A 27,564-nucleotide genomic window follows, 5' to 3' on the forward strand; every position below is an offset into this window, starting at 1 on the left:
TCCCAGAGAAATCCAGCTTATTCCTGGGGGAGCCGCCAAGACTACCCAGCCCTGTGTGGGGTTCAGGCAAGTTTCTCACATGTGCCTTTTTGGCAAGAGGCCTCTGGCAACCCCATGAGTCCCCAAAGAGACTCAATTCTAAAAGTTGGTCTCCACCAGCTCTCTGTGGCTTAGGGGTTCAAGTTCAACTGTGAAAGCCCTGTTTTGTTTTGATTTTGCTTTGAGGGAGAGGAAACCGCCCTTCTGTTTGTTCAACTCCTTCTCCTAAGGGGAGAAATCAATATTTACGTCCAGACTCCAGGTATCCGTACAATTGATTTTTCAGATGTTTATACTCAGCCAAAGGCGGGATCCCACAAAACAAAAAATATTTCTTTTGGCTGTACTTTTGTGAAGATTTTATTTAAATTCCTGATTGATCAGTGTTTATTAAGTGATTTGGAATAACCGTGTAAAAACAATATACAACGAAAGGAAGCTAAAAATCTATACACAATTCCTAGAAAGGAAAAGGCAAATATAGAAAGTGGCGGAAGTTCCCAACATTTTTAGTGTTTTCCTTTTGAGGCAGAGAGGAGAATGGCATTAGGCTATTGGAGGATCTTGAAAGGATGTTGTTATCCTTCTGTGGACAACAACAACAAAATGTTAACAGTTAAACATTGAGAAATTTCAGGAGGATCTTTCAGAAGATGCGTTTCCAATTTTGAGGGGGGGTCAGCTCTTCACCGGAGACCCAAATACAATAAATCAAGTCGCCTGCCCTGGCGACACTTTCGAAGGACTGGAGTGGGAATCAGAGCTTCACGGGTTAAAAAGCCGATGTCACATCGGCCGTTCGAAACTCCTCCTCTTGCAGTGAGGTGAAGACATTTGAAAATCACCCCACTGCAAACTCCTCCCCCTGCTAGAAACCTCACATTGAAATGCTGTAAATGACGTGGGCCCCGAGTGCAATCGCGGGAAGCCAGGGTTTCCAGCTAGGACACAGCAGGTCGTGATCCGGGTCGGGACACTGCCTGGCAGAGGCTGCGAGCATGGGGCCCTGGGGCTGGAAACTGCGCTGGACCGTCGCCTTGCTCCTCGCCGCGGCGGGGACTGCAGGTAAGGCTTGCTCCAGGCGCCAGAATAGGTTGAGAGGGAGCCCCCGGGGGGGCCCTTGGGAATTTATTTTTTTGGGTACAAATAATCACTCCATCCCTGGGAGACTTGTGGGGTAATGGCACGGGGTCCTTCCCAAACGGCTGGAGGGGGCGCTGGAGGGGGGCGCTGAGGGGAGCGCGAGGGTCGGGAGGAGTCTGAGGGATTTAAGGGAAACGGGGCACGGCTGTCCCCCAAGTCTCCACCGGGTGAGGGACCGCATCTTCTTTGAGACGGAGTCTAGCTCTGTCGCCCAGGATGGAGTGCAGTGGCACGATCTCAGCTCACTGCAACCTCCGCCTCCCGGGTTTAAGCGAGTCTCCTCTCTCAGCCTCCCGAATAGCTGGAATTACAGGCGCCCAACCACCACGCCCGCCTAATTTTTGTATTTTTAGTAGAGACGGGGTTTCACCATTTTGGCCAGGCTGGTCTCGAACCCCGACCTCAGGTGATCAACATGCCTCGGCCTCCCAAAGTGCTGGGATTACAGGCGTCAGCCACCGCGCCCGGCCGGGACCCTCTCTTCTAACTCGGAGCTGGGTGTGGGGACCTCCAGTCCTAAAACAAGGGATCACTCCCACCCCCGCCTTAAGTCCTTCTGGGGGCGAGGGCGACTGGAGACCCGGATGTCCAGCCTGGAGGTCACCGCGGGCTCAGGGGTCCCGATCCGCTTTGCGCGACCCCAGGGCGCCACTGCCATCCTGAGTTGGGTGCAGTCCCCGGATTCCGCCGCGTGCTCCGGGACGGGGGCCACCCCCTCCCGCCCCTGCCCCCGCCCCTTTGGCCCGCCCCCCGAATTCCATTGGGTGCAGTCCGAACAGGCGACCCTCGAGCCACTCCCCTCGTCCAATGTGAGGCGGTGGAGGCGGAGGCGGGCATCGGGAGGACGGGGCTTGTGTACGAGCGGGGCGGGGCTGGCGCGGAAGTCTGAGCCTCACCTTGTCCGGGGCGAGGCGGATGCAGGGGAGGCCTGGCGTTCCTCCGCGGTTCCTGTCACAAAGGCGACGACAAGTCCCGGGTCCCCGGAGCCGCCTCCGCGACATACACGAGTTGCCCTCCGTTATCCTGGGCCCTCCTGGCGAAGTCCCCGGTTTCCGCTGTGCTCTGTGGCGACACCTCCGTCCCCACCTTGTCCTGGGGGGCGCCCTCGCCCCATCAGCCCCGATCAAGTTCACAGAGGGGCCCCCGGCCACCCTCAAGGCCTCGGTTCCTTACGAGGTTGAAACGTTGCCTCAGCATCTCCCCGCCCCTCCTTGGTCTGCAGCCGAGATCTTCAGCCACGGTGGGGCAGCTACCCGCCGGGACCGACCCCCTGGGGTGGCCTCGCTTCTTCAGAGGCTGTGAATGGCTTCGGTTCAGCTGTCCAAGCGGCGATTTTTCCTCTGGGTGAAATGGATTAGATTTTAGATTTCCACAAGAGGCTGGTTAGTGCATGATCCTGAGTTAGAGCTTTTTAGGTGGCTTTAAATTAGTTGCAGAGAGACAGCCTCGCCCTAGACAATAGCTACATGGCCCTTTCCCTCCTGAGAACCAGCCTAGCCTAGAAAAGGATTGGGATTGCCTGATGAACACAAGGATTGCACGAAACTTTTTTTTTAATTGGCAAGGGGGTTGGCTTTGACTGGATGGAGAGCTTTGAACTGCCTTGAAATTCACGCTGTAACTAACACACCAGTTTCCTCTGGGAGGCCAGAGAGGGAGGGAGGGTGTAATGAAATACTGATGATTGTTCTTTTATTTTTATTTACTTATTTATTTTTTAACTTTTTGTAGAGATGAGGTCTCGCTTGGTTGCTCAGGCTGGTCTTGAACTCCTGGCCTCAAGCGATCCTCCTACCTCAGCCTCCCAAACTGTTGGGATTACAGGAGTGAGCCACCGCGCCCCACCAGGGATGATGATGATTGCAAACATTCTGCCACTCAGTTTTACAAAAGAAAGAGAGGCACTGGATTAATGTGTGTCTCACTCACCAATCAACCTCTTCCTTAAGAGAAAATGTTAAGGAAGTCTTAAGCAAGGACTTGTTTGTTCATCACTTTAGCTTCTCTCTCCGGGGATGGCTGAGAATGTGATGTTTCCTCTGTTGTCAAGGAGACTACACCCCTGATGTTTTCCTCCAGACTTCTGAGAGCTGGTGTGTGTTTCTAGCACTTTCTAGCTGCACCACTTCACGTTCTAGCTGGCTTCAACGCATATCCAGGGGGGAGTTTCTTGTCCATTTCCTTTACAAAGGGAAGTTGTTGGAATCTGAACCACAAGCCTTCACTTAGACCAAAATCAGGCAACAGCGGTGAGCCCAGCTCCAAACATGTCAATGACTCACCCAAACTTGAGTAAGGGAGTTGGCTGCTTTAACGAGCCCCAGGGTGATTCCCTTGTCATTTCCGGAAATACCTATCTTCCAGGGAACACTGGGAAAAAACAGGGAGACCTTTGTTGAGACAGAAAACCTGTAGGGAATTCTGTTCCTCATTCCTGCTCTTATCTGTAGACTTTCTCCCTGATAAGATCCAATTCTAGATGGGTCGGTTGCTCCTTGCTTTGATGGGTGCTTTGATGGGCTTTATTATTATTATTATTATTATTATTATTATTATTATTATTATTTTGATGGGCTTTTTGATGTCCCTTTTGCCTTCCACACTCTGTCCCAACTGTCAAGCAAATAGCCTTTTGTTGCTAAGAGACTGCAGATGTAACCGACCAGCAGCAAACAGTGAGTCAGGCTCTCTCTTCCGGAAGCAAAATCAATTGCTGAGATCACTCTGGGGAAAATACCCACCTTATTTGGAAAGAAGCACTGATCAATTGATTTCTATTTTTTTTTTTTGAGTTGGAGTCTCGCTCTGTCACCCAGGCTGGAGTGCAATGGCATAATCTTGCCTCACTGCAACCCCCGCCTCCTGGGTTCCAGCAATTCTCCTGCCTCAGCCTCCTGAGTAGCTGGAATTATAGGCGCCTGCCACCACATCTGGCTAATTTTTGTATTTGTGGTAGAGATGGGGTTTCACCACGTTGGCCAGGCTAGTCTCAAACTCCTGACCTCGTGATCCACCCGCCTCAGCCTCTCAAAGTCCAAGGATTGCAGGCGTGACCCACCGTGCCAGCCCATCAATTGATTTCTCATTCATTTTCAGCTGGCTCTGTTCCCTTAAGCCAGGGGATTTTCGTTTGTTTGTTTCCCCTTCAAGGAAATGATTCTAGCTACAGTTTTGATTTCCTTGTACAACTGTTTTCAGTAGCACAGGGAAAGAAAACATCGAAAGCATTCACCACCTCATTTGTGTGCTGGGGGAAAAAGCAGAAATGTGTATTCTCTTTTTTTGTTTCGATAACCTTGTTCCTGACTTGTTACTCGTGACTTGAGAGATCAGAGGGCTAGAGGACTAGAATTTATAGAGGTGTTTTTTTTGTTTGTTTATTTTTGTTCGAGTTGCCCAGGCTGGAGTGCAGTGGCACAGTCTCAGCTCACTGCAACCTCTGCCTCCCAGGTTCAAGCGATTCTTCGGCCTCAGCCTCCTGAGTAGCTGGAACTACAGGCGCCCGCCACCACACCCAGCTAATTTTTGTATTTTTCAGTAGAGATGGGATTTCACCATATTGGTCAGGCTGGCCTCGAACTCCTGACCTCGTGATCCGCCCGCCTCAGTTTCCCAAAGTGCTGGGAGTACAGGCGTGAGCCGCCGCGCCCGGCCTTTTTGTGTTTTTGTTTTTTTGAGAAGAGCTCAGTGCTTCTTAGGCATCCCTAGCGTGAGAAAATCTGGGGATCCATGCTCTAGTTTACTTCCTTTTTTTTTTTTTTTTTTGAGATGGAGTCTCGCTCTGTCACCCAGGCAATCTCAGCTCATTGCAACTTCTGCCTCTGGGGTTCAAGGGATTCTCGTGTCTCAGCCTCCTGGGTAGCTAGGATCCGGGCACCCGCTACCATGCCTGGCTAATTTTGTACTTTTAGTAGAGACAGGGTTTCGCCATGTTGGCCAGGCTGGTCTCGAACTCCTGACCTCAGGTGAGCCGCCTGCCTTGGCCTCCCAAAGTGCTGAGATTACAGGCGTGAGCCACTGCGCTTGGCCTAATTTGCTTTTCCTGAAATTCAAATGGTCTAATATGAAAAACGCCAACCTTGCTTGAAAGAATAAGAAAGAGGTGCGGTTTCGTTGGGCCGTTGATGTTTGGAACAGGACTGGTTTTGTCCCCTTGCTCGGGAAGGGCAGCAACTGTGAGGACAGCTCCCTGACGTGCTCTCACTCAGCACTGTTCGGTTCCTGAGCCCTGTCCCCACTAGCTAGGCCAAGGGAGCTCATTTTGCAGGCAACTGCTGTCTGGCTGCACCTGTTGCAGTAAAATCCGCCTTTATTTTTTGGAGGCAGGGTCTTGCCCTGTCGCTCAGGCTGAAGTGTGCAGTTATAGCTCACTGCAGCCTCCAGCTTCTGCGCTCAACTGATCTTCCTCTCTCAGCCTCCTGAGTAGCTGGGACTACACGCACGTGTTACCACTCCCACCTCAGTTTGTTTGTTTGTTTATTTATTTATTTATTTATTTATTTATTGAGATGGAGTTTTGCTCTTGTTGCCCAGGCTGGAGTGCAATGGCGCGATCTCGGCTCACTGCAACCTCCGCCTCCTGGTTCAAGCGATTCTCCTGCCTCAGCCTCCTGAGTAGCTGGGATTACAGGCATGCACTACCATGCCCAGCTAATTTTGTATTTTTCGCAGAGATGGGGTTTCTCCACATTGGTTCAGGCTGTTCTCGAACTCCCAACCTCAGGTGATCCACCCGCCTCAGCCTCCGAAAGCGCTGGGGTTATAGGCGTGAGCCGCCAAACCTGGCCACTCCCAGCTAAGTTTAAATTTTTTGTTTGTTTGTTTGTTTGTTTGTTTTTATTTTTTGAGACAGGGTCTCCCGCCCAGGCTGGAGCACAGATCACTGCATCCTTGACCTCCCAGGCTTAAGCCATCCTCCCCACTCAGCCTCCCAAGTAGCTGGGATTACAGGTGTGTGCCACTATGCTTGGCTAAGTTTTGTATTTTTTGTAGAGATGGGGGTGTCGTTTTGTTGCCTCGGTTGGTCTCAAACTCCTGGGCTCAAGCAGTCCTCCCTCCTCAGCCTCCCAAAGTGCTGGGGAAATCCACTTTTGAAACATTGTCTGGAGAGTTGCCCAGGTGGTAGATCACAGAAATAGGTCATCGTGGGGTCCTCCCCATGGGTGCAGTCTTGAGCCACCTGTGGCCAGCAAATATTTGGAGAATAATAGTCAGGGGAGAGCTTGAGGTCCAGGGAAAGGTTTTGTTTTTCTTCAGGGAAAGGCTTTTATTGTTCTTTATCCCTCCTTAAAGGACCTTCAGGTGTTACTGACATTCCCGGTCTACCTAGTGGCACATTTAGTTTGTAAGCTGGGCCCTCGTACAGAGGTAGGGAGGTGAGAGCACTGGATTAGTGGTCACCAAAGCTATGGTCACCTAGTGCGGTGATCAGAGGCTCCTCCCTTAAGATCTTGATTGCCAACGCCTCTGGCCCAACTTTCCTTTTTATTTATCTCAAGCCTCCTGGAATCTCAATTGCTTTTTGCCCACCTGGTGTGTCAGCACAAGAAATGAGTCATTTCCTCCTTTAAGCACAGTTGAAATTGAGCTGTGAGTCAGTGGGGTGTGTACGATATTGTCAAAGCGGGGTGTGTACAATATTGACAGATCTGTAGTTGGGCAAGAGAATTATCAGAGTTTGTGACCACAGCAGATTCCAAAGCTCGACTCATTTTCTTCTCTCTTCCTTCCCTTTTTTCTTTTCTTTTCTTTTTTTTTTTTTTTTTGACAGAGTCTCGCTCTGTTGCCCAGGCTGGAGTGCAGTGGCACAATCTGGGCTCACTGCAGCCCCTGCCTCCTGGGTTCAAATGATTCTCATGTTTCAGCCTCCCGAGTAGCTGCAATTACAGGCATTCGGGTTCAAGTGATTCTCCTGCCTCAGCCACCTGAGCAGCTGGGATTACAGGCGCCCGCCACCACGCCCGGCTAATTTTTGTGTTTTTAGTAGAGACGGGGTTTCACCATGTTGGCCAGGCTGGTCTCGAACTCCTGAACTCAGGTGATCCGCCCACTTTGGCCTCCCAAAGTGCTGAGATTACAGACGTGAGTCACCGCGCCCAGCCTGTTCTGTTCTTTAATTCTCAAAACACCCTCTAGGAAGTAGAGACTGCCATTCTCCCCCATTTTACAGATCAGGAAACTGAGTCCCAGAAGGATTAAGTCAGTTACCCAAGTTGTTCTAGTTAAATGGCCTGGAAAGCCACTGAAGCCTAGGATTGTCTATCTAACCCCCTTACTACTCTAACTTTCAGGGAATCCACATGAATGTGCTGGGTCAACCATCAAAGTTGAAATGGATAAAGGGGGCTGGATGCGGTGGCTGATGCCTGTAATCCTAGCACTTTGGGAGGCCGAGATGGGTGGGTGGATCGCTTGAGCCCAGGAGTCTGAGACCAGCCTGGGCAACATAGTGAGAACCCTGTCTCTGCAAAAAATAAATAAAAAGTTAGCTGAGTGTGATGGTGCACCCCTCTAGTCACAGCTGTTCAGTTAGGCTTAGGCAGGAGGATCGCATGAACCTGGGAGGTGGAGGCTGCCGTGAGCCTCAGTCATGCCACTGCACTCCAACCTGGGTGACAGAGTGAGAGCCTGTGTCCAAAAGAGAAAGAAAAAAAGACATAGATACATCTTTTAAAGTTAGGTTGTATGTTAATTACCTACAACTCAGTTTCAACTGTGCTTAAAGGAGGAAATGACTCATTTCTTGCTACATATCAAATTAGCCCAAAACGTAGTGGCTTAAAACAACACATTTATGATTTCTCAGTTTTTGCGTGTCAGGAATTTGGAAGCAGCACAGCTAGATGGTTCCAGCTCAGGGTCTCTCATGAAGTTGCAATCAAAATATTGGCAGGAGAGAAAAACATATTTTCAGAAGCTGCAGGCATAGGAAGGCTTGGCTGGGGTTGAAGGATCCACTTCCAAGATGGCGCACTCAGTGGCTCTTGGCTGGAGGCCTCAGTTCCCTGCTGCGTGGAGCTCTCCCTCCAGCTGCTTGAGTGGACTCATGACATGCAGCTGGCTCCCCTGGAGCAGTCGATCCAACAATGAGCATGGCCACGAACTAGGCTCAGAAGCCACTCCCTGTCATCTCTACATTTTCCTATCAGAAGCAAGTCATTAAAAGTCCAGTGCCACTCCAGGGGAGACGAATTAGGCTCTGCCTTCTGAAAGGATTATCACAGAAGATGCAGTCATATATTCTTTTTTAAAAATTATTCTTTTTTTTATTTTGTAGAGATGGGGTCTTGGTATGTTGCCTAGGCCAGTCTGGAACTCCTGGGCTCAAACAATCCTGTCTCTGCCTCCCAAAGTTTTGGGATTACAGGCGTGAGCCACTGCACCTGGTCATGTGGTCACATTTTCTTTTTCTTTCTTTTTTTTTTTTTTTTGAGACAGAGTCTCTGTCGCCCAGGCTGGAGTATGGTGGCGTGATCTCAGTTCACTGCAGCCTCTGCCTCCCAGGTTCAAGCGATTCTCCTGCCTCAGCCTCCTGAGTAGCTGGGATTACAGGCGCCCGCCAACATGCCCAGCTAATTTTTTTAGTAGAGATGGGGTTTCACCATGTTAGCCAGGATGGTCTCGATCTCCTGATTTGGTGATCCGCCCACCTCGGCCTCCCAAAGTTTCAACCATCGATCAGAACTTATTGATGTACTTATGTAGCTAGGCACGGTGGCGCGTGCCTGTAATCCCAGCTACTTGGAAGGGTTAAGGCAGGAGAATCGCTTGAACCTGGGAGGCAGAGGTTACAGTGAGTCAAGATCATACCATTGCACTCCAGTCTGGGCAACAGAATGAGACTCTGTCTCAAAAACAAAAAACAAACCCTTGTATGTGATTTTCCTGGACAGCATCTGTTACATCTTCACAAAGATAAAAAGTCAGACTTGGCTGGGCACGGTGGCTCACACCTGTAATCCCAGCGCTGAGAGGCTGAGGCAGGCAGATCACTTGAGGTCAGGAGTTTGAGACCAGGCTGGGCAGCATGGTGAAACCCCGTCTCTACAAAAAATACAAAAATTAGCCGGGTGTGGTGGCACGCGCCTGTATTCCCAAGCTACTCAGGAAGCTAAGGCAGGAGAATCACTTGAACCCAGAGGTGGAGGTTTGCAGTGAGTTGAGATTGTGCCATTGCACTCCAGCCTGGGCGACAGAGTGAGACTCTGTGTCAAAAATAAAATAAAATAAAATTTTAAAAAAGGCAGATTTTTTTTTCTTCTTGGTATTGTTACCTTATTATAGTAATAATAAGTGCATAGTGCATGCTGAGATAAGCAATCATAATTTGTTATTGCAGCCGGGCACGGTGGCTCCAGCCTATAATCCCAGCACTTTGGTCAGGAGTTCAAGGCCAGCCTGGCCAATATAGTGAAACTCCATCTCTACTAAAATACAAGAAATTACCCAGGCATGGTGGCAGTTGCTGGTGATCCCCAGCTACTTGGGAGGCTGAGGCAGGAGAATTGCTTGAACCTGGGAAGCAGAGGTTGCAGTGAGCCAAGATTGCACCACTGCACTCCAGCCTAGGTGACAGAGTGAGACTCTGTCTGAAAATAATAATAATAATAATAATTTGTTATTGCTTTTATTGCCTTAGTTTACATAGGGAATCAAAGTTTATACTTTGATTTATAAAAGTTGCTTTGATTCTAGTTCACAGAACCAGAATCTTTCATATAAAGGCATTAGAGGGCCCAGTGTGGTGGCTCATGCCTGTAACCCAGCATATTGGGAGGCTGAGGAGGGAGGATCACTTTAGGAGTTTGAGACCAGCCTAGGCAACATAGTGAGACCTTGTCTCTACAAAAAATTCCAACATTAGCTGGGCATGGTGGCATGTGCCTGTAGTCCCATTTATTTGGGGGGCTGAGGCAGGAGGAGGATCACTTGAGCCCACGAGGTTCAATCCAGGTTGCAGTAAGCCATGATCCTGCCACTGCACTCCAGTTTGGGTAACAGAGCGAAGCTATGTCTCAAAAAAAGAAAAAAAAATGTATTCTAAATCCAAATTTAATATATAAAACTAAATGCAGGCCAAGTGTGGTGGCATATGCCTATAATCACAACACTTTGGGAGGCTGAGGTGGGAGGATTGCTTGAGCCCAAGAGTTCAAGACCAGCCTAGGTAACATAGTAAGACCCCATCTCTACAAAAAGTAGAAAAATTAGCCTGGCATGGTGGTGAGTGCTTTTAGTCCCAACTACTTAGGGGGTTGAGATGGGAAGATTGCTTGAGCCTCAGAGTTTGAGGCTGCAGTGGGCCATGATCGCTCCACTGATCGCTCTAAAGTGAGACCCTGTCTCAAAAAAAAAAAGAAAATAGAAGAAAACTAAATACATTCAATAAGACTTTGATCTCTTTTCCAAGGTGTAAATATATTTTGGGAAATTTTCCAAACAGTTATTTTGTTCTCATTTTAATGTAATAATCTAAGTCTTGGTTTTCTAAGGGAAAGTTTTCTCTTATTATATCTTTTGTTAATGTTTCTCTCCCATTTATTTTGATCTGATCTTCAGATACATGATTATCTTCACTGCTAAATTTGTGTTCTCTGACCTCTACATTTATAATTTCTCATAATTCTTTATCTAAGTATTTCTTCCCTACCTACTGAAGAAAACTCAAGTTTTCTTCCACCTTAATGATTATGCTGTGTCTGTGAGTTTTCTTCATGACTCTTTACAGTACATGTTTTTTGTTTTTGTTTTTTTAATGGTCAGGTGGATAGAACAACACAGGTTTTGTTTGTATAATAGATAAAGCGTCTCACTATGTTGTCCAGGCTGATCTCATACTCCTGGGCTCAAGCAGTCCACCCACCTCTGCCTCCCAAAGTGCTAGGATTACAGTCATGAGCCAACGTGCCTGGGCAGTACAGGTTTTTTTTTGAGACGGAGTTTTGTTCTTGTTGCCCAGGCTGGAGTGCAATGGCATGATCTCGGCTCACCACAACCTCCGCCTCCCAGGTTCAAGTGATTCTCTTGCCTCAGCCACCTGAGTAGCTGGGATTACAGGCATGTGCCACCACGCCCAGCTAATTTTGTATTTTTAGTAGAGACGGGGTTTCACCATGTTGGCCAGGCTGGTCTCGAACTCCTGACCTCAGGTGATCTGCCCACCTCGGCCTCCCAAAGTGCTGGGATTATAGGCATGAGCCACCGCGCCCAGCCGTAGTACAGGTTTTTAATATGCTAAATACTCTTCCTTTCTTTATTAATGTGCATGGAAGTTCTAATATTTTTTTTCCCATACCCCAGAGAGTCCATATTTTGGAATCAACAACATTAGCCTTTGTTGACAAGTGTCTCTCTTGGGTTTCTTCTTTGTGTCCTCCACTGAATTTTGGGGTTCATAAAATTTCATTTGTTGTGCTTGCTTAATTCCCTGGGAATCAGACTGTTCCTGATCGGATGACATTTCTGGCTAATTCTTTAGTTGGCAGGAAACAGACACAGGAAACGTGGTCAGTTTCTGATTCTGGCATTGAGCAGACCCTTTCTCCTTTTCCTCTCTCTCAGTGGGCGACAGATGTGAAAGAAACGAGTTCCAGTGCCAAGACGGGAAATGCATCTCCTACAAGTGGGTCTGTGATGGCAGCGCTGAGTGCCAGGATGGCTCTGATGAGTCCCAGGAGACGTGCTGTGAGTCCTCTTTGGGCATGATATGGATTTTTTTTTTTTTTTTTTGTAATAGAGACAGGGTCTCGCCATGTTGGCCAGGCTGGTCTTGAATTTCTGGTCTCAAGTGATCCGCTGGCCTCGGCCTCCCAAAGTGCTGGGATTACAGGCACCACGCCTGGCCTGTGACACGATTCTTAACCCCTTTTTGATGATGGCGGCTGGAAAAGTGGCCAGTGGATTTTGATGTATTCAATCATGAATTAGGAGGTGGGGAGAGAATGAATTATTGGAGCTTTCCTTAAAGCCATTAAATGGCTCTATTGTTTTTTCAATTGATGTGAATTTCACATAACATGAAATTAACCAGCTCAGTGGCATTAACACATCTGCAATGCTGTGTGGCCACCACCTCTATCTTGTTCCAAAACTTTGCATAACCTAATGTCTTTTTTTTTTTTTTTTTTTTTGAGACGGAGTCTCGTTCTGTCACCCAGGCTGGAGTGCAGTGGCGTGATCTCAGCTCACTGCAACCTCCGCCTCCCAGGTTCACGCCATCCTCCTGCCTCAGCCTCCCGAGTAGCTGGGACTACAGGCACCCGCCACCACATCTGGCTAATTTTTTGTATCTTTAGTAGAGATGGGGTTTCACCATGTTAGCCGGGATGGTCTCGATCTCCTGACCTCGTGATCCACCTGCCTCTGCCTCCCAAAGTGCTGGGATTACAGGCATGAGCCACCATGCCTGGCCTATTTTTTTTTTTTTTTTAAGAGATGGAGTCTAATTCTGTTACCCAGGCTGGAGTCCAGTGGCACAATCATACTTCACTGCAGCCTTGACCTCTTGGGCTCAAGCAATTCTCTTGCCTCGAACTCCCAAAGTATTGGGATTACAGGTGTGAGCCACCGCACTCAGCCTAATGTCCAATTTTTAACAAGCTCCATTTAAATGCCCTCTGTTTTGACCCATAAAGGGGTAGGCTTGGCCGGGCACAATGGCTTGTGTCTGTAGTCCCAGCTACTTGGGAGGCTGAGGCAGAAAGGCAGAAAGATTGCTTTATAAAGCCCAGGAGTTTGAGGGCCACCTGGGTGACATAGCTAGACCTCATCTCTAAAAAATAAATAATAAATAAATATTTGTTTTTTTTTCTTTTTCTTTTCTTTTCTTTTCTTTTTTTTTTTTTTGAGACGGAGTCTTGCTCTGTTGCCCAGGCTGGAGTGCAGTGGCGCGATCTCAGCTCACTGCAAGCTGTGCCTCCTGGGTTCATGCCATTCTCCTGCCTCAGCCTCCCGAGTAGCTGGGACTACAGGCGCCCACTACCACGCCCAGCTAATTTTTTGTATTTTTAGTAGAGACGGGGTTTCACCATGTTAGCCAGGATGGTCTCAATCTCCTGACCTCGTGATCCGCCAGCTTTGGCCTCCCAAAGTGTTGGGATTACAGGCGTGAGCCACTGAGCCCACCCCATATGTATGTATATATATATTTTTTAAAAATGGGAGACCAGGCATAGTGGCTCATGCCTAGAATCCCAGCACTTTGAGAGGCTGAGGTAGGCGGATCACTTGAGGCCATGAGTTTGAGACCAGCCTGCTCAACATGATGAAACTTCTATCTCTGCTAAAAAAAAAAAAAAGTGGGATTAGGTCGGGCGCGGTGGCTCACACCTGTAATCCCAGCACTTTCAGAGGCCGAGGCAGGCGGATCACGAGGTCAGGAGATCGAGACCATCCTGGCTAACACGGTGAAACCCCGTCTCTACTAAAAAAATACAAAAAATTAGCCAGGCGTGGTGGCGGGCACCTGTAGTCCCAGCTACTCAGGAGGCTGAGGCAGGAGAATGGCGTGAACCCGGGAGGCGGAGGTTGCAGTGAGCTGAGATCACGCCACTGCACTCCAGCCTGGGCAACAGAGCAAGACTCTGTCTCAAAAAAAAAAAAAAGTGGGATTGACATTCTCTTCAAAGTTCTGGGGTTTTCCTTTGCAAAGACAGGATTGGCAAGGCCAGTGGGTCTTTTTTGTGTGTGTGTGTGTGACGGATTCTCACTCTGCCGCCCAGGCTGGAGTGCAATTGCAGGATCTCGGCTCACCGCAACCTCCTCCTCCGAGGTTAAAGTGATTCTCCTGCCTCTGCCTCCCGAGTAGCTGGGACTACAGGCGCCTGCCACCACACCCAACTAATTTTTGTATTTTTAGTAGAGACAGGGTTTCACTATATTGGCCAGGCTGGTCTTGAACCCCTGACCTCAGGTGATCCACCCGCCTTGGCCTCCCAAAGTGCTGGGATTACAGGCATGAGCCACTGTGCTCGGCCTCAGTGGGTCTTTCCTTTGAGTGACAGTTCAATCCTGCCTCTTCTGTAGTGTCTGTCACCTGCAAATCCGAGGACTTCAGCTGTGGGGGCCGTGTCAACCGCTGCATTCCTCAGTTCTGGAGGTGCGATGGCCAAGTGGACTGCGACAACGGCTCAGACGAGCAAGGCTGTCGTAAGTGTGGCCCTGCCTTTGCTATTGAGCCTATCTGAGTCCTGGGGAGTGGTCTGACTTTGTCTCTACGGGGTCCTGCTCGAGCTGCAAGGCAGCTGCCCCGACCTGGGCTCCATCTCTTGGGGGCTCATACCAAGCCTCTTCCGCCCTTCAAATTCCCCCTTGACCAGGAGGCATTACAAAGTGGGGATGGTGCTACCTCTTCGGGTTTGTCACGCACAGTCAGGGAGGCCGTCCCTGCTGAGGGCTAGCCACCTGGCACACACACTGGCAAGCCGCTGTGATTCCCGCTGGTCGTGATCCCCGTGATCCTGTGATCCCCGCCCCGTGAGGCTGAACACATAGTGACACTTGCTAGCCAAGCCTCAATGACCCACGTAACATGAAGGGGAAAAAGCCAGAAAGTTCTGCCAAGGAGCAAGGCCAAGAATCCCGAAGGGAAATGGACTTTGAAGCTGGGTGTCTTCTTGGCTGTCTTAATACGAGTGGCACATCCAAATCCAAAACCCCGAAATTCAAAGTCTTGAGCATCCGAAATTCTGAAACGTCTTGAGCACTGACCTTTAGAAGGAAATGCTTATTGGAGCATTCTGGATTTCGGATTTTTACCACTGAGTATGGAGTCCTAATTAGGAAAAAAACCAGGCTGGCCGAACAAAAGGAAAGCAATAAAAGAAGGCAGATAGGGTTGGGCATGGTGGCTCACCCCTGTAATCCCAGTCTTTTGAGAGGCTGAGGCGGGTGGATCACTTGAGGTCAGGAGTTCGAGAGCAGCCTGGCCAACACAGTGAAACCCCATCTCTACTAAAAATACAAAAACTAGCCAGGTGTGGTGGCGTCTGCCTGTAATCCCAGCTACTCGGGAGGCTGAGACAGGAGAATCACTTGAACCTGGGAGGCGGAGGTTGCAGTGAGCCAATATCACGCCATTGCACTCCAGCCTGGGGGACAAGAGCGAAATTCTGTCTCAAAAAAAAAGAAGAAGAAGAAGGCCGACAAACTATGTAACTCTGCCTTTCTCCATGGTCCAGAACACACAGCCCTCCTGTGTAAATAACTCCTTATCTTCCTGCGCCCAGCTATCATCAGACACCTCGGCTGATAGAAAATTGCAAGTTAGCTCACTGCAACCTTGGCATTATAAGTACTGCACAAAGCCCTCTTCAGCGCACAGCACAAGCACCATTCTATAAAATCTCCAGCAAGCAGCCAGGTGCAGTGGCTCACACCTGTAATCCCAGCATTTTGGGAGACTGAGGCGGGCGGATCACCTGAGGTCAGGAGTTTGAGACCAGCCTGGCCAACATGGTGAAACCCCGTCTCTATTAAAAATACAAAAAAATTAGCCAGGCGTGGTGGCAGGTGCCTGTAATCCCAGCTACTTGGAAGGCTGAGGCAGGAGAATCACTTGAACCCGGGAGGTGGAAGTTGCAGTGAGCTGAGATCGTGCCATCGCACTCCAGCCTGGGGGACAAGAGTGAGACTTCGTCTCAAAAAAAAAAAAAAAAAAAATTCCCAGCAAGCCTTTGTCTTCTGGCAGTCAGCTCCTCTCTTGCTGACCTGCTCGTTGCTTTCTTGCAAGGTATTTTCCTACCTACTTTCTGGCATAAATCTGTCTTTCTGTACTTACAACTACCTTTTTTTAAATTTCTTTCTTTCTTTTTTGAGATGGAGTCTCACTCTGTTGCCCAGGCTGGAGTTCAGTGGTGCAATCTCAGCTCACTGCAACCTCTACCTACTGGGTTCAAGCGATTCTCCTGCCTCAGCTTCCCGAGTAGCTGGGATTACAGGCGTGCACCAGCACGCAGGCTAATTTTTGTATTTTTAGTAGAGACGGGGTTTCACCATGTTGGCCAAGGTGGTCTTGAACTCCTGACCTCAAGTGATCCTCCCACCTCAGCCTCCCAAAGCGCTGGGATTACGGCCATGAGCCACTGAGGCCGGCTGCACCTACAACTGTCTTGATAAATTCTTACCCCCACACCACTGGTCCAGATAGTCAATGCTCACCCACAACATTAAGGATATTCCAAATTTGAAACATTCCAAAATCAGAAAAATATTCCAACTCTGAAAATATTCCACAATCCAAAAAAATTCAAAATCCAAAACACTTCTGGTCCCAAGCATTTTAGAGAAGGGATACTCAACCCAAAATAAGGACAGCAATTCTATAAATTGTGCTACCATCTTGCAGGTCTCAGTTTAACAGCTTTACATCTATTAACGCACCAGTGCTCATAGCAGTGCTGGGAAATGTGTACAGATGAGGAAACTGAGGCACCGAGCGGGCAGTGGTTCAGAGTCCATGGCCCCTGACTGCTCCCCAGCCCGCCTTTCCAGGGGCCTGGCCTCACTGCGGCAGCGTCCCCGGCTATAGAATGGGCTGGTGTTGGGAGACTTCACGGTGATGGTGGTCTCGGCCCATCCATCCCTGCAGCCCCCAGGACGTGCTCCCAGGACGAGTTTCGCTGCCACGATGGGAAGTGCATCTCTCGGCAGTTCGTCTGTGACTCAGACCGGGACTGCTTGGACGGCTCAGACGAGGCCTCCTGCCCGGTGCTCACCTGTGGCCCCGCCAGCTTCCAGTGCAACAGCTCCACCTGCATCCCCCAGCTGTGGGCCTGCGACAACGACCCCGACTGCGAAGATGGCTCGGATGAGTGGCCGCAGCACTGTAGGGGTCTTTACGTGTTCCAAGGGGACAGTAGCCCCTGCTCGGCCTTCGAGTTCCACTGCCTAAGTGGCGAGTGCATCCACTCCAGCTGGCGCTGTGATGGTGGCCCCGACTGCAAGGACAAATCTGACGAGGAAAACTGCGGTATGGGCCGGGCCGGGGGCGGGGCCGGGGTGGGAGCGAGGCATCCTATCACCTGTCCCTGGGCTCCCCCAGGTGTGGGACATGCAGTGATTTAGGTGCTGAAGTGGATTTCGAACAACATGCCAAGAAAGTATTCCCATTTCATGTTTGTTTCTTTTTTTTTCTTTTCTTTCTTTTTTTTTGTTTTTGAGATGGAGTCTCACTCTGTGATTTTTTTCATCTCTAAATTTCCTGCATCCATATGGCCACCATGAGGCCCCAGGCTGGCCTGTTAGCTGTTCCTGTTAGCTTATTGGGAAATCACTGTTTGGAAGGTGCTGGTTGTTTTTTGTTGTTTGTTTTTTGTTTTTGTTTTTTTTGAGACAGAGTCTCGCTCTGTCACTAGGCTGGAGTGCAGTGGCGCGATCAGCTCACTGCAACCTCTACTTCCTGGGTTCAAGCCGTTATCCTGCCTCAGCCTCCCAAGTAGCTCGGATTACAGGCATGTGCCACCACCTCCGGCTATTTTTTTTTCCATTTAGTAGAGATGGGGTTTCACCATGTTAGTCAGGCTGGTCATGAACTCTTGACCTCAGGTGATCCACCCGCCTCGGCCTCCCAAAGTGCTGGGATTACAGGCGTGCACTGCGGCACCCAGCCTTTTTTTGTTTTTTTGAGACAGGGTTTTGCTGTCACCCAGGTTGAAGTAAAGTGGCACGATTATGGCTCACTGCGGCCTTGATCTCCTTGGCTCAAGCGATCCTCTCACTTCAGCCTCTCAAGCAGTTGGAACCACAGGCTGTACCACCAAGCCTGGCCAATTTTTTTGTACAGACACAGGCTGGTCTTGAACTCCTGGGCTCAAGCAATCCTCCTGCCTTGGCCTCCCAAAGTGCTGGGATTCCAGGCATGAGCCGCTGCACCCGGCAAAAGGCCCTGCTTCTTTTTCTCTGGTTGTCTCTTCTTGAGAAAATCAACACACTCTGTCCTGTTTTCCAGCTGTGGCCACCTGTCGCCCTGACGAATTCCAGTGCTCTGATGGAAACTGCATCCATGGCAGCCGGCAGTGTGACCGGGAATATGACTGCAAGGACATGAGTGATGAAGTTGGCTGCGTTAATGGTGAGCGCTGGTCATCTGGTTTTCCATCCCCCATTCTCTGTGCCTTGCTGCTTGCAAATGATTTGTGAAGCCAGAGGGCGCTTCCCTGGTCAGCTCTGCACCAGCTGTGCGTCTGTGGGCAAGTGACTCGACTTCCCAGAGCCTCACTTCCTTTTGTTTTGAGACGGAGTCTCGCTCTGACACCCAGGCTGGAGTGCTGTGGCGCAATCACAGCTCACAGCAGCCTCTGCCTCTGATGTCCAGTGATTCTCCTGCCTCAGCCTCCCGAGTAGCTGAGATTAAAGGCGTATACCACCACGCCTGGCTAATTTTTTGTATTTTTATTAGAGACAGGGTTTCTCCATGTTGGCCAGGCTGGTCTTGAACTCCTGGTCTCAGGTGATCCGCCCGCCTCGGCCTCCCAAAGTGCTGGGATTACAGGTGTGAGCCACCGTGCCAGGCCTAATTTTTTTGTATTTTTAGTAGAGATGCGGTTTTGCCATATTGCCCAGGCTGGTCTCGAACTCCTCGGCTCAAGCGATCTGCCTGCCTTGGCCTCCCAAAGTGCTGGGATTACAGGCACAAACCACCGTGCCCGACGCGTTTTCTTAATGAATCCATTTGCATGCGTTCTTATGTGAATAAACTATTATATGAATGAGTGCCAAGCAAACTGCGGCTCAGACACACCTGACCTTCCTCCTTTGTCTCTCTGGCTCTCACAGTGACACTCTGCGAGGGACCCAACAAGTTCAAGTGTCACAGCGGCGAATGCATCACCCTGGACAAAGTCTGCAACATGGCTAGAGACTGCCGGGACTGGTCAGATGAACCCATCAAGGAGTGCGGTGAGTCTCGGTGCAGGTGGCTTGCAGAGTTTGTGGGGAGCCAGGAAAGGGACTGAGACATGAGTGCTGTAGGGTTTTGGGAACTCCACTCTGCCCACCCTGTGCAAAGGGCTCCTTTTTTCATTTTGAGACAGTCTCGCAGGGTCGCCCAGGCTGGAGCGCAATGGCGCGATCTCGGCTCACTGCAACCTCCGCCTCCCAGGTTCAAGTGATTCTCCTGCCTCAGCCTCCCGAGTAGCTGGGATTACAGGCGCCCACCACCAAGCCCGGGTAATTTTTTGTATGTTTAGTAGAGATGGGGTTTCACTATGTTGGCCAGGCTGGTGTTGAACTCCTGACCTCATGATCCACCCACCTCGGCCTCCCAAAGTGCTGGGATTACAGGCGTGACCCACCCCATGAAAAAAAATTAAAAAATTAAGCGATGCTGGGCGCGAGGGCTCACGCCTGTAATCCCAGCACTTTGGGAAGCCGAGGCAGGCAGATCACGAGGGCAGGAGATTGAGACCATCCTGGCTAATACGGTGAAACCCCATCTCTACTAAAACTACAAAAAATTAGCCGGGTGTGGTGGCAGGCACCTGTGATCCCAGCTACTCAGGAGGCTGAGGCAGGAGAATTGCTTGAACCCGGGAGGCGGAGGTTGCAGTGAGCCGGGATCACACCATTGCACTCCAGCCTGGGTGACAGAGTGAGACTCTGTCTCAAAAAAAAAAAAAAAAAAAAAAGAAGCGAATTCTGAAATACATGAATTCTTTTCCTTAGATGCCTGCTTCTATCTTGAGGTTTGTTGTTGTTGTTATTTTGAAACAGAGTCTTGCTCTGTCGCCCAGGCTGGAGTGCAGTGGCATGATCTTGGCTCACTGCAACCTCCAGCTCCCAGGTTCAAGCGATTCTTCTGCCTCAGCCTCCTGAGTAGCTGGGATTACAGCTGAATGCCACCTTGCTGGGCTAATTTTTGTATTTTTAGTAGAGATGGGGTTACACCATGTTGGCCAGGCTGGCCTCGAACTCCTGACCTCGAGTGATCTGCCTGCCTCCTGAAGTGCTGGGATTACAGGTGTGAGCCACCTCGTCCTGGTGAGGGTTTTTTTTTTTTTTCCCAACCCTCTGTGGTGGATACTGAAAGACCATATTAGGATAACTGAACAGTATAGAGAAGGCAGTGGCAAGTTTTCTCTGTCATATACCAGAGTGGGCTTGGGCACGGTGGTACACTCCTGTAGTCTCAGCTAATCAGGAGGCTGAGGAAGGAGGATCGCTTGGGCCCAGGAGTTGGAGACTGTAGTGAGCTGTGATCACACCACCACACTTCAATCTGGGCAACAGAGCAAGAGACCCTATCTCTAAAAAAAAGTAAGTATTTCGGACACTGTGGGCCATACGGTCTCTGGTGCAGTTTCTCAACATGGCTGTTGGGTGAACACAACCACGCACAGAACGCAAACCAATACACGTGGCTGTGGGCCCAGAAAATGTTATTTATGGACACAAAAATTGGAATTTCATATAACTGTTTTGTGTCATGAAAATGATTTCCCTTTTTATTTTTATTTTTCTTCTCAAGTATTTAAATATGTAAAAGCCATTTTTAGGCCTGGCAGGATGGTTCACGGCTGTAATCCCAGCACTTTGGGAGGTCAAGGCGGGAGGATCACGAGGTCAGGAGATCGAGACCATCCTGGCCAACACAGTGAAACCCCGTCTCTACTAAAAATACAAAAAATTAGCCAGGCATGGAGGCGCGCGTCTGTAGTCCCAGCTGCTCAGGAGGCTGAGGCAGGAGAATCGCTTGAATGCAGGAGGTGGAGGTTGTAGTGAGCCGAGGTTGCACCACTGCACTCCAGCCTGAGCGACAGAGTGAGAGTCCGTCTCAAACAAAAAAATGTTTGCCCATGCTGGTCTTGAACTCCTGGGCTCAAGCTATCTACCTGCCTTGGTCTCCCAAAGTTCTGGGATTACAGGCATGAGCTACAGCGCCCGGACTTTTGTTGTTTTATATCTATATATCTATATATAACTTGTTTTATGTATATATATAACTTGTTTTATATATATACATAAACTGCAGTAAAAAACATGTAACATAAAATTTACCTTCTCAAACCTTATTAAGTGCACAGTTCTGTGCCATTAGCAAATTCACACTGTTGTACAACATCACAACCACCATCTCCAAACTCTTTTTTTTTTTTTTTTATTCTTTTTGAGACAGAGTCTCACTCGTCGCACGGGCTGGAGTGCAGTGGTGCGATCTCGGTTCACTGCAACCTCCACCTACCAGGTTCAAGCAATTCTCCTGCCTCAGCCCCCTCAGTAGCTGGGATTACAGGTGCCCGTCCTACCACGCCCAGCTAATTTTTGTATTTTCAGTAGAGACTGACTGGGTTTCATCATGTTGGCCGGGCTGGTCTCGAACTCCTGACCTCAAGTGATCCTTCCACCTCAGCCTCCCAAAGTGCTGGGAATACAGGCATGAGCCACTGCGCCCGGCCCTAGAACTCTTTTATCTTCCCAAACTGAAGCTCTGTCCCCATGAAACACTCACTCTCCATCCCCTCCCCAACTCCTGGCACCCACCATTATACTTTCTGTCCCTATGAATGTGATGGTTCTAGGGACCTCCTGTGAGTGGAATCAGACAGCATTTTCCTTTTTTGACTGGCTTATTTCACTGAGCCAAGTGCGGTGGCACACGCCTGTAATCCCAAAACTTTGGGAGACCGAGGCGGGCGCATCACCTGAGGTCAGGAGTTCAAGACCAGCCCGGCCGACATGGTGAAACCCCATCTCTAGTAAAAATACAAAAAATTAGCCTGTCATGGTTGTGGGTGCCTGTAATCCCAGCTACTCGGGAGGCTGAGGCAGGAGAATCGCTTGAACCCAGGAGGCAGAGGTCGCATTGAGCTGAGATTGTGCCATTACACTCCAGCCTGGGCAACAAGAGTGAAACTCCGTCTCTCCTAAAAATACAAAAAAATTAGCTGGGCATGGTGGCGCATGCCTGTAGTCCCAGATACTTGGGAGGCTGAGGCAGGAGAATCACTTGAACCCGGGAGGTGGAGGTTGTAGTGAGCCAAGGTTGGCGGCAAAGGGATGGGTGGGGGCCCGAGAGTGACCAGTCTGCATCCCCTGGCCCTACGCAGGGACCAACGAATGCTTGGACAACAACGGCGGCTGTTCCCACGTCTGCAACGACCTTAAGATCGGCTACGAGTGCCTGTGCCCCGACGGCTTCCAGCTGGTGGCCCAGCGAAGATGCGAAGGTGATTCCCGGGTGGGACTGAGCCCTGGGCCCCCTCTGCGCTTCCTGACATGGCAACCAAACCCCTCATGCCTCAGTTTCCCCATCTGTTAAGCGGGCTTGAAAGCAGTTAGGAGGGTTTCATGAGATTCCACCTGCATGGAAAACTATCATTGGCTGGCCAGAGTTTCTTGCCTCTGGGGATTAGTAATTAAGAAATTTCAGGCCGGGTGCATAATCCCTGTAATCCCAACACCTTGGGACGCCGAGGCGGGCAGATCACCTGAGGTTGGGAGTTCCAGACCAGCCTGACCAACATGGAGAAACCCCGTCTCTACTAAAAATACAAAATTAGGTGGGGGGTCAGCCCCCCGCCCGGCCAGCCGCCCCGTCTGGGAGGGAGGTGGGGGGGTCAGCCCCCTGCCCGGCCAGCCGCCCCGTCCGGGAGGTGAGGGGCGCCTCTGCCCGGCCGCCCCCACTGGGAAGTGAGGAGCCCCTCTGCCCGGCCACCACCCCGTCTAGGAGGTGTACCTAACAGCTCATTGAGAACGGGCCATGATGACAATGGCGGTTTTGTGGAATAGAAAAGGGGGCAAGGTGGGGAAAAGATTGAGAAATCGGAAGGTTGCTGTGTCTGTGTAGAAAGAAGTAGACATGGGAGACTTTTCATTTTGTTCTGTACTAAGAAAAATTCTTCTGCCTTGGGATCCTGTTGATCTATGACCTTACCCCCAACCCTGTGCTCTCTGAAACATGTGCTGTGTCCACTCAGGGTTAAATGGATTAAGGGCGGTGCAAGATGTGCTTTGTTAAACAGATGCTTGAAGGCAGCATGCTTGTTAAGAGTCATCACCACTCCCTAATCTCAAGTACCCAGGGACACAATCACTCTGCCTAGGAAAACCAGAGACCTTTGTTCACTTGTTTGTCTGCTGACCTTCCCTCCACTACTGTCCTATGACCCTGCCAAATCCCCCTCTGCGAGAAACACCCAAGAATGATCAATTAAAAAAAAACAAAATACAAAATTAGCCGGGCTTGGTGGTGCATGCCTGTAATCCCAGCTACTCAGGAGGCTGAGGCAGGAGAATCACTTGAACCTGGGAGGTGGAGGTTGTGGTGAGCCAAGATCGTGCCATTGCACTCCAGCCTGGGCAACAAGAGTGAAACTCCATCCAAAAAAAAAAGAAAAGAAAAAAAAAAAAGAAATTTCAGCTGACACAGCTTCACACTCTTGGTTGGGTTCCCGTGGTGAATGATGAGGTCAGGTGATGACTGGGGATGACACCTGGCTGTTTCCTTGATTACATCTCCCGAGAGGCTGGGCTGTCTCCTGGCTGCCTTCGAAGGTGTGGGTTTTGGCCTGGGCCCCATCGCTCCGTCTCTAGCCATTGGGGAAGAGCCTCCCCACCAAGCCTCTTTCTCTCTCTTCCAGATATCGATGAGTGTCAGGATCCCGACACCTGCAGCCAGCTCTGCGTGAACCTGGAGGGTGGCTACAAGTGCCAGTGTGAGGAAGGCTTCCAGCTGGACCCCCACACGAAGGCCTGCAAGGCTGTGGGTGAGCACGGGAAGGCGGCGGGTGGGGGCGGCCTCACCCCTTGCAGGCAGCAGTGGTGGGGAGTTTCATCATCTGAACTTTGCACAGACTCATATCCCCTGACCGGAGGCTGTTTGCTGCTGAGGGCTCTGGCAGGGGAGTCTGCCGCCCTGTTAGGATTTGGGCTTGCCAGGGGGATGCCTGCATATGTCCTAGTTTTTGGGAATATCCAGTTAACGGAACCCTCAGCCCTACTGGTGGAACAGGAACCGGCTTTCCTTTCAGGGACAACCTGGGGAGTGACTTCAAGGGGTTAAAGAAAAAAAATTAGCTGGGCATGGTGCCACACACCTGTGGTCCCAGCTACTCAGAAGGCTGAGGCGGGGGGATTGCTTGAGGGCAGGAGGATTGGTTGATGCTCCCACCTCAGCCTCCGGAGTAGCCGGGACCTCAGGTGCATGCCACTATGCCTGGCTAATTTTCTTTTTTCTTTTTTTTTTTTTTCGAGACGGAGTCTCGCTCTGTTGCCCAGGCTGGAGTGCAGTGGCAGGATCTCGGCTCACTGCAAGCTCCACCTCCCGGGTTCACGCCATTCTCCTGCCTCAGCCTCCCCAGTAGCTGGGACTACAGGAGCCCGCCACTGCACCAGGCCAATTTTTTCGTATTTTTAGTAGAGACGGGGTTTCACTGTGTTAGCCAGGATGGTCTCGATCTCCTGACCTCGTGATCCGCCCGCCTTGGCCTTCCAAAGTGCTTGGATTACAGGCGTGAGCCACTGCACCCAGCCGCTAATTTTCATATTTTTAGTAAAAACAGGGTTTCACCATGTTGGCCAGGCTAGTCTTGAACTCCTGAACCCAAGTGATCCTCCTGCCTTGGCCTCCCAAAGTGCTGGGATTACAGACACCACACCTGGCTATTATTATTTTTTAGAGACAGGGTGCTGCTCTATCTTCCAGCCTGTAGTGCAGTGCAGCCTCCATCATAGCTCGCTGCAGCCTTGACCTCCTGGGTTCATGTGATCGTCCCGCCTAAGCCTCTGGAGTAGCTGGGAGTACTGGCATGTGCCACCATGCCTGGTTAATTTTTTTTTTTTTTTTTTTTTGAGACAGAGTCTCATTCTGTCACCCAGGCTGGAGTGCGGTGATGCGATCTTGGCTTACTGAAACCTCCACCTCCCAGGTTCCAGCAATTCTCCTGCCTCACCCTTCTGAGTAGCTGGGATTACAGGTTCCTGCTACCAAACCTGGCTAGTTTTTGTATGTTTAGTAGAGACGGGATTTCACCATGTTGGTGAGGCTGGTCTCGAACTCCTGACATAAACTGATTCTCCCGCCTCAGCCTCCCAAAGTGCTGGGATTACAGGCTTGAGCCACCTGGTTTTTTTTTTTTTTTTTTTTTTTTGTGGCAATAAGTTCTTATTGTCTTGCCCAGGCTAGCCTTACGCTCCTAGCCTCAAGTGATCCTCCTCCCTCAGCCTCCCAAAGTGCTGGGATTACAGGTGGGCGCCACTGTGCCTGTTCCCGTTGGGAGGTCTTTTCCACCCTCTTTTTCTGGGTGCCTCCTCTGGCTCAGCTGCACCCTGCAGGGTGACACAAGGGGATGGGGAGGCACTCTTGGTTCCATCGATGGGTCCCCTCTGACCCCCTGACCTCACTCCCCGGGTCCCCAGGCTCCATTGCCTACCTCTTCTTCACCAACCGGCACGAGGTCAGGAAGATGACGCTGGACCGGAGCGAGTACACCAGCCTCATCCCCAACCTGAGGAACGTGGTCGCTCTGGACACGGAGGTGGCCAGCAATAGAATCTACTGGTCTGACCTGTCCCAGAGAATGATCTGCAGGTGAGCGTCGCCCCTGCCCGCAGCCTTGGCCTGCAGGTGAGATGAGGGCTCCTGGCGCTGATGCCCTTCTCTCCTCCTGCCTCAGCACCCAGCTTGACAGAGCCCATGGCGTCTCTTCCTACGACACCGTCATCAGCAGGGACATCCAGGCCCCCGACGGGCTGGCTGTGGACTGGATCCACAGCAACATCTACTGGACCGACTCTGTCCTGGGCACCGTCTCCGTTGCGGATACCAAGGGTGTGAAGAGGAAAACGTTATTCAGGGAGAACGGCTCCAAGCCAAGGGCCATCGTGGTGGATCCTGTTCATGGGTGCGTATCCACCACGCTGAGGGTTGCAGAGGGAATGGAGGGAGCAGGAAGGGGCTTCAGGAACTGGTTAGTGGGCTGGGCTTGGTGGCTCAAAGCACCTGTAATCCCAGCACTTTGGGAGGCCAAGGCGGGTGGATCATCAAGACCAGCCTGACCAACATGGTGAAACCTCGTCTCTACTAAAAATACAAAAATTAGCCGGGTGTGGTGGCAAGCACCTGTAATCCCAGCTGCTCAGGAGGCTGAGGCAGGAGAATCACTTGAACCCGGGAGGTGGAGGTTGCAGTGAGCCAAGACAGCCCCACTGCACTCCAGCCTGGGTGACAGAGCGAGACTCCGTCTCAAAAAAAAAAAAAAAAAAACTAGTTAGTGGTTAGACACCAGGATGGTATCTTCCAAGCCCGTGGCTGACTCAGCAGCTCCTGGGTCAAGACACTCTGACCTGTGTCCCCTGGCAGGAAGCATCGCCCCTGCCGCCTGCCCGGTGTACTCTGTACCTGTCAGGCGACATCTGCTACCTAAGCACATGAGAGGTGGCATTTCACAGTTTCAGTGTGGTGCTGACAACCCGGGACGCACACTGTCCTTGCAGCTACAATCAGGAGGTGAATGTTGGGTTTCCGGCAGAGAACACTGGAGAAGGCACACTTGGTGTCTGGAAGGGAAAAGCAGGGAAGAGAGCATCATTCAGATGGAACAGAACCTGCCTGCGGGTGAAGGTGGGCCCGCTATGGCCAGCGTCCCTTTTTATTTTTATTTATTTATTTATTTATTTGAGACGGAGTCTCGCTCTGTCGCCCAGGCTGGAGTGCAGTGGCGTGATCACGGCTCACTGCAAGCTCCGCCTCACAGGTTCACGCCATTCTCCTTCCTCAGCCTCCCGAGTAGCTGGGACTACAGGCGCCCGCCACCACACCCGGCTAATTTTTTGCATTTTTAGTAGAGACGGAGTTTCACCGTGTTAGCCAGGATGGTCTCAATCTCCTGACCCTGTGATCCACCCGCCTCGGCCTCCCTAAGTGCTGGGATTACAAGCGTGAGCCACTGCGCCCTGCCCCCTTTTTATTTTTTATTTTTTGAGACGGAGTCTCGCTCTGTCGCCCAGGCTAGATTGCAGTGGCGTGATCTCGGCTCACTGCAGCCTCTGCCTCCCAGGTTCAAGTGATTCTCCTGCCTCAGCCTCCCAACTAATTGGGATTACAAGCATGCACCACCAGGCCCGACTAATTTTTTGTATTTTTAGTAGAGACTGGGTTTCACCATGTTGGCTAGGCTGGTCTCGAACTCTTAGCCTCAAGTAATCTGCCTGCCTCAGCCTCCCAAAGAGCGGGGATTACAGGCATGAGCCACTGTGCCCAACCCAACCCTGGATCTCTTTTAAACAAGACAATGCTCGCTGTTGCCACAGAACAATGGGTGGGGTACATGTGGCCCAGTGTGTTTGGCCACATAACTGCCAGGCCAGAGGGAAAGAGACTCCCAGACTGTCTCCACTCAGATACAAATGTGTGTGTTGTGTGTGTGTGTTCTGGTCTCATATTTGTTT

The 27,564-nt window shown here is 50.5% G+C and overlaps 1 protein-coding gene across 2 annotated transcripts in view; it reads left to right on the plus strand.

Annotated features, from left to right (window-relative positions):
• Window positions 1-862: 862 nt before the first annotated feature.
• Window positions 863-27,564, plus strand: part of LDLR (low density lipoprotein receptor) — a 44,898-nt gene continuing 18,196 nt past the window's right edge. The window contains exons 1-10 of one of the 2 annotated variants that reach the window (XM_019015905.4): window positions 863-1,104; window positions 11,743-11,865; window positions 14,206-14,328; window positions 16,769-17,149; window positions 18,128-18,250; window positions 18,955-19,077; window positions 22,224-22,343; window positions 23,757-23,882; window positions 25,534-25,705; window positions 25,791-26,018. In XM_019015905.4, coding sequence (XP_018871450.1) covers window positions 1,038-1,104; window positions 11,743-11,865; window positions 14,206-14,328; window positions 16,769-17,149; window positions 18,128-18,250; window positions 18,955-19,077; window positions 22,224-22,343; window positions 23,757-23,882; window positions 25,534-25,705; window positions 25,791-26,018 — 1,586 coding nt within the window. In that variant the 5' untranslated portion in view covers window positions 863-1,037. The remainder of the gene's footprint in view (window positions 1,105-11,742; window positions 11,866-14,205; window positions 14,329-16,768; window positions 17,150-18,127; window positions 18,251-18,954; window positions 19,078-22,223; window positions 22,344-23,756; window positions 23,883-25,533; window positions 25,706-25,790; window positions 26,019-27,564) is intronic. The other variant, XM_019015907.4, reaches the window with a different exon arrangement.

Source organism: Gorilla gorilla, chromosome 20, assembly GCF_029281585.2.
Source record: "Gorilla gorilla gorilla isolate KB3781 chromosome 20, NHGRI_mGorGor1-v2.1_pri, whole genome shotgun sequence".
Classification (NCBI taxonomy): Eukaryota; Metazoa; Chordata; class Mammalia; order Primates; family Hominidae; genus Gorilla; species Gorilla gorilla.